This window comes from Thunnus albacares, chromosome 18, assembly GCF_914725855.1.
Source record: "Thunnus albacares chromosome 18, fThuAlb1.1, whole genome shotgun sequence".
Classification (NCBI taxonomy): Eukaryota; Metazoa; Chordata; class Actinopteri; order Scombriformes; family Scombridae; genus Thunnus; species Thunnus albacares.
Genome location: NC_058123.1, coordinates 5,725,632 through 5,734,899, shown reverse-complemented (window position 1 = coordinate 5,734,899; position 9,268 = coordinate 5,725,632). Strand labels below are relative to the sequence as shown.

At 38.4% G+C, this 9,268-nt stretch overlaps 1 protein-coding gene across 7 annotated transcripts; it reads left to right on the top strand.

Moving 5' to 3' along the window:
* Positions 1–2,098: 2,098 nt before the first annotated feature.
* Positions 2,099–9,205, top strand: tmem150c (transmembrane protein 150C). Of its 7 annotated transcripts, none has more exons than XM_044333810.1 (11): positions 2,099–2,249; positions 2,473–2,543; positions 2,669–2,724; positions 5,358–5,510; positions 5,820–5,898; positions 6,070–6,123; positions 6,361–6,402; positions 6,513–6,580; positions 6,886–7,010; positions 7,137–7,314; positions 8,854–9,205. In XM_044333810.1, exons 5-11 carry the CDS (start codon positions 5,825–5,827, stop codon positions 8,994–8,996), a joined length of 684 nt encoding a protein of 227 aa, XP_044189745.1. In that variant the 5' UTR covers positions 2,099–2,249; positions 2,473–2,543; positions 2,669–2,724; positions 5,358–5,510; positions 5,820–5,824; the 3' UTR covers positions 8,997–9,205. The 7 variants fall into 7 exon arrangements, with proteins under 7 accessions (XP_044189745.1, XP_044189741.1, XP_044189742.1 ...); XM_044333806.1 differs by having other exon boundaries at positions 5,355–5,510; XM_044333807.1 differs by having other exon boundaries at positions 2,669–2,744; positions 5,355–5,510.
* Positions 9,206–9,268: the final 63 nt, after the last annotated feature.

Genomic DNA, 9,268 nt, shown 5'->3' with positions numbered 1-9,268 from the left:
TCGTGCACTACAACAAAGCTCAGATATCTTATAATCTATAAAGACATAGAATTTTCTCTTAAAAGTACAAAGTCATGCTTTATTTTTTACATTTAAATGCATTATTGCTTGCATGCAGCAGATAAACACAGTGTGATGCAGTTCAGAGAAGAGATTCAATGTTGTTTTTAACATCAGGAGACTGAATATGGATTCATTTAAAATTGGGACATAACAGTCCTTCTTACAAACAGATAAATACTCAGAGTGCCAGTTTTTTTTAACACCTAATCTAACTTTTTTTGTACTCTAAACCCCTCTTTCTGCTTTTACCGACTTACTTTCACCACTGGTGTCACTACATTAATGCACATTGGACCAAGACTTTGTCATTGTGTGGGATATGTCAATGCAAAGCAATGCAATCCCATTTGTTGAGGATGTTTAAAGTTGTTTTATTTCACTTTATTTCTTTTTTTTTTTTTTTTTAATTCATTTTTTTTTCAGTGTAATCCTGATACTCAGCAGAGTGCAATGGACTATTAAAAAGAGGCTGTGCTTTTATGGAAATTTAAAGTATGCATGCTTAAACAAAACGCTAGCAGTCGTCTTAAATGGCATTGGAGGTAATAATTATCTGCTAATTCATCAGATCAGACCTCAGAAGGAAATTGGAAGGAGACATGTACTTGATTTTCATTCCAACTATGATGAGGGCTGCAGTCTGAGTGGTCGACCTGTCTCAGTCTCAGTTTATGTTGTTAATAAAAGAAAACAAGTCTTTGTTTTAGATTGACTACATGCAATATTTTCAATAAATAGTATTTATTTACAATATGATGTTGCGTGGTTTTGGTTTAAGTTGCTTTGTTTTTAATGCATGAAATAAAAGATTGTCAATGACATTAAGATGTAGCCAACAGGTAGACAGAGTAAAATATGCTCATAAGACAACACCTACACAGACAGTGGTGGAATGTGCTAATCAGCAGATATTATGCTAACATGCTAAAATAAGAGGTGAATAATTAACTTGATCTGTACCTTTTAAAAAGGATCTTAAATTTTCAAATTCAGAGGTTCACCCCAAACATGCAAAAACCATGAAAACCATCTCTTTATTTATACTTTTAATTAGGAGGTTAAGGCATTTTAAGGTATGAACTACAGGATGGTTTTCATGGTTTCTGGTCAGTTTTAAGGGCTAAAAAAAACCCTTTAATTGGACCAAAACATATGAAAACTACACCTGTGTATGGTTTATCAAATTCAAATAAGCTTTATTGGCATGACAGATCAGTAGTCTACAGATAGGTGACAAATTAAAGGAAAAACCAACAGAGGTGTCTTAGTAAGGTGTTCGGCCTCCACATGCCGCCAGAACAGCTTCAATGTGCCTTGGCATTGATTCTACAAGTCTCTGAACTCTTCTGGAGGGATGAACACCATTCTTCAATAAGATATTCCCTCATTTGGTGTTTTAATGATGGTGGTGGAGAGCGCTGTCTATCACGTCAGTCCAAAAGCTCCCATAGGTGTTCAACTGGGTTGAGATCTGGTGACTGTGAAGGCCATAGCATATGATGCATTTTTCATACTCATCAAATCATTCAGTGACCCCTCCTGCCCTGTGAATTGGGGCATTATCATCCTGGAAGAGACCACTCCCATCAGGATAGAAATGTTTCATCATAGGATAAAGGTGATCACTCAGAACAACTTTGTATTGATTTACAGTGACTCTTCCCTCTAAGGGAAGTGGACCTAAACCATGCCAGCAAAATGCCCCCCGAAGCATAACAGAGCAACCAGATCCCCTCACTGTAGGGGTCAAGCATTCAGACTAGTACCAGTTATGAAATTACTCTGAAAATAGCTCAGGGTTTATAGGGTTAAAGGCACAATTATAGGTATAAATAACGAAGGGGACGGGGCGGGGGTTGTAACCCTCCCATTGATTAAAACCGGCCAGTGCAACCGCCCCCAATTATCATATCATAATGATGAATGAAAAATATTAACTGTTATAAAACATGAGAAAGTGGTTGGTTTTCTTGAAGCAAAGAATAACATTTTTTAAACCCCTCCCCTCCCCCTGTATTGTGAGACATGGTTGCGCCCAACCGATCCTCCCGCGTCTTCTCAAGCAGCAGCAGCAGCAATTACTGCCGGTGAGAGCAATTGCAGGAGGAGCAACAGAGGACCAACCAACAGTCTTAAGTCGTTGGTTGGTCAACAACAAAGAGAGAAAAATCTCCTCCCAACAGGAGGTATGCTACTGCAACTGCCCTACCACTCATGAGTCAAATAACTGAATGAAAGTCCTATTTTCAGCTGTGTCATCGTGTTAGCTGAACTGTAAGCTAGCTAGGCTAAGGCTAGCCATCATATAATCAGACTACTTTTACTGGAGCTACTAGCTAGTTGCTAGTGTCTTGTTAATATTAGGTATAATTAGATTTTATATTTAAGTTGTATCTTATATTTCATCAGATCCAGGACGGTGAATGTAGCAGCAGGGAAGACAAGATGACCAGAGAGGGAAAGGAGTCACAGGTGACCAGGTAATGAGGTCAAGGAGTTAAAATGCTGTGGCAAACAGACACTGTTGAGCAGGCTGAAAGACATGTAAGTTTTCCATAGACGTGTCTGACATTTGTTTTTTCTGGACCATGTGGTTTCCTCACAGTGAGAGACAGGACTGAGGGCAGCAGTCCAGCAGGCAGGAGGATTTCAGATGAGCGGGTGAGAATATAAATGCTCTGGTAAGGACGCAATTATGACTACACAAATACAACAAGTCAGGAAAGTAACTTAAACATGAATGTTTTAATTTACTACTCATATTAACTAATGATTATTTCTAAAGTGTATCTTTTTTATATTTGTTTATTACATGGCTTTGTTAAATGCTTGATTCTAATTGGAAACTTTCGATTTGTGGAAAAGAGAAAGATAAGAGGAAAACAGCACAGAAGAAGCAAGAGAGGTTAAAAGACACAAAAAGCTGGACGACAGAGAAATCGACAAAATTGAAGAAGACAGACATGAAATAAACACCAAACGGAACATGGTGTGGGCTATAGCCATGTTTAAAGGCTGGTTAATAGAAAGGAAAATGTCAATAGACTTTGACAGTTACGGGGCAGAAAATCTCAATCAGGTGCTGCGGTCATTTTATGCATCTGTTCAAAACTTATTCGATTGCCAGTTACATGGCAATTAGGGCTGGGATATGTCGACATCAGCCACCACGATGGACAGCTGCATCTGGCAAAATGAGGCAGAGAGACTCTTCCATTTTGAAACAGGATGAGAATGGCAATGAGTACACTTCTGACGCCCACAACACTGAGACCAAAAACCACAAAGATGCCAAAGATCCATGTAAAGAAAATTACAAGGGGTGCATCTTTGCTGAGCCTGACGATCCAAACTGTCCCATTGCTATTTTTAAAAAGTATGTATCTCTTTGATTTCTACCTCCAACCACTAAAAAAAGACCAACAGCTGCTGAACAGACAAGCAGTGTGGTAATCTCGTGAGCCCATGGGGCACAATTTCCTCGTGCAAATGTTACCACAAATCAGCCAGACGGCCGGGCTTTCAAGGAGGTACTCCAATCCCAGCTTGAGGAGCACGGCTGTCCAACTCCTCTCTCAGGCTGGTCTCGAGAGAAGGGAGTTAATGTCTGTGACTGGGCACAGATGTGAGGGCAGCTTGAGGAGCTACTGGACTCCTGCTATTACAGAAAGGGAAAAGTGGAGCAAAGTCCTGTCCTCCAATCCATCTGGTGAGCGCCTTCTCTAATTGCCTATCGCTACATGCTAACTTGAGCGATAATCAGTAGTGATAATAGTAATATTTTTTACCAGTTTTAACATCAGTAACAATTGTGTTTCCAGGTGTGTCAACTGCAAAGCCGCCAGCAAGAGGAAACAGAGATGAATGAGGACAGAAACGTCAACATCAATATTCCCAAAGAAGTCCCATTCACCTTGTCTCACTTCATCAACGGAAATGTTCAGTTTAATGTGAATTATAATGCTAAATAGGCTAATCTTAAAAAGGCTACAGAGTTTTCGTAGATATTTACGTTGCTATACACGCAGTTAACTGTAGAATCTAACAGACTATTTTTTTAGCAGAAGCAATAAAATCATTTTTAAATCAATATTTTGTGTCAGATTATTGATTTCTTTAGTAACAGACTGTTTTTTTAGTGGAAGCAGAGGCGATTCAAGACCCCTCTGCTTCATGTCAGGTTCCTGCATCATTCTTTCGGGGTTCATTACACAATAATGTCCTGCTTGCTGTACATATCGGATCCAAGAAAGTGAATGTAGCAGCAGGGCAGGTCGATGCGTTACAAACAAGTAGGTAGGCCTAAATCAATGCAATGCAGAAGTGCCTTAAACCTGCATTCTCTCTAATGGCCAGCAGGGGGCGACTCCACTGGCTCATAAAAGAAGTCTGTTTGTATAGAAGTCTATGAGAAAATGACCCTACTTCTCATGTGAGTTATTACCTCAGTAAACATTTAACTTCTTTTCGGTGTTGCTGTTTTCATCTTAGAGCTTTGAAAAGTGAAGCCAATGCGGAAGTGCCTTAAACCTGTATTCTCTCTAATGGCCAGCAGGGGGCACTGGCTCCAAAAAACAAGACGGCGACGACCAAAATGCCAAAACGGTAGTCCATAAACCAATGGGTGATGTCACGGTGGCTACATCCACTTCTTTTATACAGTCTATGGGCCTGACTGACTGTTGATATGCTGCTGCTGCTGCTGCTGCTGCAGTAGCAAACATCTGCCCTGCTGTGGTATCTGACCGATCTCTTCTCTCTTCCTGCTACAACATTAACAGTTTACTCACAGCAGCTTGTTGAAAGTCAACTGTGTACAGAGGTTGCATGTAGCTGCTCTCCAGAGAGCACAGAGAAATACTCTGAATGATGGTTAAAGCTCAGATTTCCTGCGGATACACGAGCCAACATCTTATTGGTTCCTTTTGAGATAAGTTATATTTATACGTTTCCTGTATAAATCTATGATAAGTGAGACTTGACCACAAAACAACAGAAATTTCAACTGAAAACTAATATCAGAGCTACATATCAAAGTATTTGCACGGAACATTTTGTTGGCTGCAAAGAAAAAGAAAAATAACATTTCAATCAACAAAATATGAATAAAATTCCTTAAAAGCAGATTTCAGTAAAGGTTGTGGATCGCTCTAATGAATAAAAACATGTTTCTCTATGTCTAAACAATAAATAAAGGGTTTTAAAAGGCACCAAAGTGAAATCTGACGGCTGTTAAATGAACATAGTGTGCTGTAATGTGTCCAACAAAAAACCCCCACCCACCCACACAGCAGAAACTAGGTAGAAGAGAGGAGGAGCCAGCAGACAACAGGATACTGAAGGAGCTCCTCCTGAGTTGAGCTGCTGTGTGGAACTGTTCGCGGCTTCCTTCACTCCCAAACTGTGGACTAAATCTGCACAAGTTACAGATTCCAGCAAAATTGGAGGTAAGCAGACTGTTTACCTGTTTGTTTACTGCTTGTTTTTTCCAGTCTGCTTGCTCTGCATGCTCAGTTTACAGGCTGAGATTTGGGTGTGAACTATTTCAGAACCTGCCTCTGCTCAGTTTAAAGAGTTAGTGAAACCACGAAAGAGACACATTTTTGAACATAAAACTTCATCCAAGTGTTGAAGAGCTCCAAAATGTTTCTCACGCAGTCGGCCCTCTCATGTCCCTGGATGTAAAAAAAAGAACAGAAGCAGATAAAACACTGATAATGGACTTTCTCTTTCTCTTTCCCTTGTGTGCTTCACAGACAAGATGTGTAAGTGCAGCCTGTGGGCTCTTCTGCCTCTTATCTTCTCCGTCTTCACAGCTGCTGGACTGTGGATGGTGTAAGTTCAGTTATATGCTAAATATGTGACCACCTTTCTTGGCCTGTTTGTCACACATACACAGCAGCGGAAGAAGTACTGAAAAAGTAAATAGCAATACTGAACTGTAAAAATACTCTAAATGCAAGTTTTGAAGTATTTTCAGCTAACGTTCAGCACATGTTTTAACAGATACTTTGTAGCTGTCGCAGAGGAGAAGATTGTACCTCTGAGCTCCCAATACAAGTAAGAATTAAACAATATTACAAGTTTTAATTTCCGGTAAACTGTTGAGTAGAAATTGCATGGAAATATTTCTTAATATTAGCAGATATTTTTAGTTTAACTTAAGATTTCTGCCTCCACCTCAGTATGACTGGAAAATAAATCAGCAACATCTCTTTCCAGCACAGCAATTAATGTTTTTTTTCATATATACTGTATATCTTTGGATTAAGTTTATAATTTTTAATTTGTTTTTAGGAGAAGAAATGGATCCAGATCCTTATATGCTCCCTTCATCAGGTACATCCACATCATTTACTTTTTTAATGAGAAAAGCTTTGCTGTTGTTGTAAGTGAGCTTTATTCTAATTAAGCAAATACAAAAAAATCCTCCTTCGTCCTTCTCTCAGTATTGCAGGAAACTTTCCACCAGCCAGCTTCGTCTTCAGCGAGGTCATGAACCTGGCAGCGTTTCTGGGTAAAAGCAGCTATGCACCAGTGTTAATACATCCCATTTAAATGTTTATAAAAGAAGATTGCACAGATACAAACACTGATATTTATAGGATGAAGCTCCACAGCACAGAGGAATACCATATATCAGGTTTTGGCTACACAGACAATTAGTAGAACCAATAAGTTGTCTTTTCATCTGATTTTGTCGACAATAAGAAAAATTAAACTATCACCAAATTCATCCTTCAATCTATGAACAGATTATGTTTATAAGATACATATATGATAGAGCCGACTGTTCATATTTATATTTCCTCTCTCTTTCAGGGTTAATTATTGCCGTCCTCAGATACATTCAGCTGAAAAGAGAAATAAAACATTGGCTGAACGTCTGCGGTCTGGCGTTTTTTTCTCTCAGCTGCTTTGGAATGACGCTTGTTGGGAACTTCCAGGTAATACCCACCACCGACAGATAACTGTTTATACGCCAAGTCATAGATGGACTCGACTGCAGTTCCAGTTCCAGAGGCGTGGCAGGTAGAGAGCGAGTTAACTGATCTGTATTATTCGTGTTTTAGTTATTCCTCGAAGGGATGATTCACAACTTGGGCACCTTCATGACATTTGTACCGGGAACGTTGGTCTGCTGGGTGCAGACATATATCACTCTGAAAGCTAACTTAAAGAATGAAGGAAAGACTGTCGGCATCATCCGCTTCCTGTTGTCGGCGTCCATCACTGTCTGCATGATCCTCTGTATCCTTTCACTGGGACCAGTTTAATAAGAGTAACGGACACATTTATAAGGTGATGACTGACATATTGTATATAAATAATGATGGAAGAAGTACTCAGATATTTTACTTTACTTAAGTAAAAAAGTATTAGCATCAAAATATACTTGACGTACCAATAGTACTCACTATGCAGAATGGCAAATTTCAGAGTAATGATTATTATATTTATTAGATTATTATTGGATAATTATGAAGATAAGACTTTATTGAACCCTCGAGGGAAATTCACAAGTTACTCTGCAGTATGAAAAGTAATCTTGTAATAATACATCATAATATATTTGTTGATTATTAATCTGCAAAATAACTAGTTACTAAAGTTATCAAATAAACGTAGTGGAAGTATAAAGTAGCTGAAAATGGAAATACTCAAGTAAACTACAAGTACCCCAACCAGTATATAGTACTGGAGTAAACGTATTCATTAATTTCCACCACTGGTTATGAATTTAAATATTATAAGACTGCAACCAAAAATTATTGTCATGATCGATTAATCTACAGATTCTTTAACTGATTGTCTGTAAAGTGTAAGAAAATAGTGAAAAATGCATTTTTTTTACAGCCCATAGTGACGTCTTCAGATTGCTTGTTTTGTTTGTTAAGAGTCCAACCTAAAAATATTAAGTTTATCATCACGTAACACAAGAAAAAGCAGCAAATTTTCAACTTTGAGAAGCTTGAATCATCAAGTATTTGGCACTTTTGCTTGAAAAATCAGTGAAAGATCCCCTACAGACATAAAAATACTGATTAATAATGTGAGAATCAGATGGTTTTTCCACAAAAAAAGTTCAGTTTACCTGTTAAAAACTCAAAATTACAAATTACTCCTTGATCCTCATTGAATAATCCAGAATCTATGAATATGTGCATATATTTCAGTTGAAGATTTAAAGGACAAGGCTGCAATTTTCTATATTTTTCTTATTGTCAACATATCTCATGTTTGGAGACAAACCATCAATGACTTTCAATGAACTGATCTACTTACAAGTATTGTGTGTGTATCCAACGCCTGATATATCTTATTCTTCTGTGCCGTAGACCTCCGTTGATGAATAGCAGCTTTCAGTCTCCAAAGAGAAGTTCCTTGTAAGACTACTGAGCATGTGCAGGAACGCGGCTCCGTTTACAGAGCTTTACTAGCTTCACAACCTCTTGACTTTCTACTACAATGTAAAATTTCTCAAAGAACTTCAGTACGAAGTCAAAAGGTTGTGATATGTAGCGCAACAAGCTAGCATCTGACTTACACAGAACTACTCTCCTGAGACTGAAAATGTGATCGCTGTGACGTGTTTTTAATAGTTTTTGGACAACAACGGAGATCTACGGCACAGAGGAATAAGATATATCATCGTTGGATACACACAGATCAGTTTTGTTGACAATAATAAAAATATAGAAAATTGCGGCCTCATTTTTTTTTAACGTTTTCTCTTTTCTTACTGTAATTCTTCGTTCGAGTGTCTCACTCTTAACTCAGCTGCTGCAGATTTCTCTCTGATGTCTCAGCGCCTCCTCATGGAGGCGTCACGAAGCCAGTGGGCTCTGGTCATGTTCTTCCTCACCTTCATCGGCACTTTTGCCATCGAGTTTCGTCACAGCCGCTTCGGCATCAAGCGCATGGACATTTGACTGTGACGACTCAAGATCCTCAAGTCCAGCTGAACGAGACGCGCGTATCCGCAATCTGACGATGATGTTTTCATTTCATCTGGACAAAAAGTGTTTTTTTTTTAAAGTCACACTAGTGTTACCGTTAGCGACATTATCACTACTTCATGTATGCATGTTTAAAAGTTATATATTTTTATTCATAAACATTTAAAAAGTGACCTTTTTTTTAAAAAATGCCACACCAAAAAATCAGCTCAGTTTATCAATCATGTTATTTTTATACAAGAACG

Coding starts and splice junctions, on each gene's coding strand:
- tmem150c (XM_044333811.1), top strand. CDS start 5,825: ATGTGTAAGTGCAGCCTGTGGGCTCTTCTGCCTCTTATCTTCTCCGTC. Junction 6,581..6,885: donor GAACCTGGCAGCGTTTCTGG/GTAAAAGCAGCT, acceptor TCTCTCTTTCAG/GGTTAATTATTGCCGTCCTC. Junction 7,315..8,853: donor CACTGTCTGCATGATCCTCT/GTATCCTTTCAC, acceptor CAGCTGCTGCAG/ATTTCTCTCTGATGTCTCAG.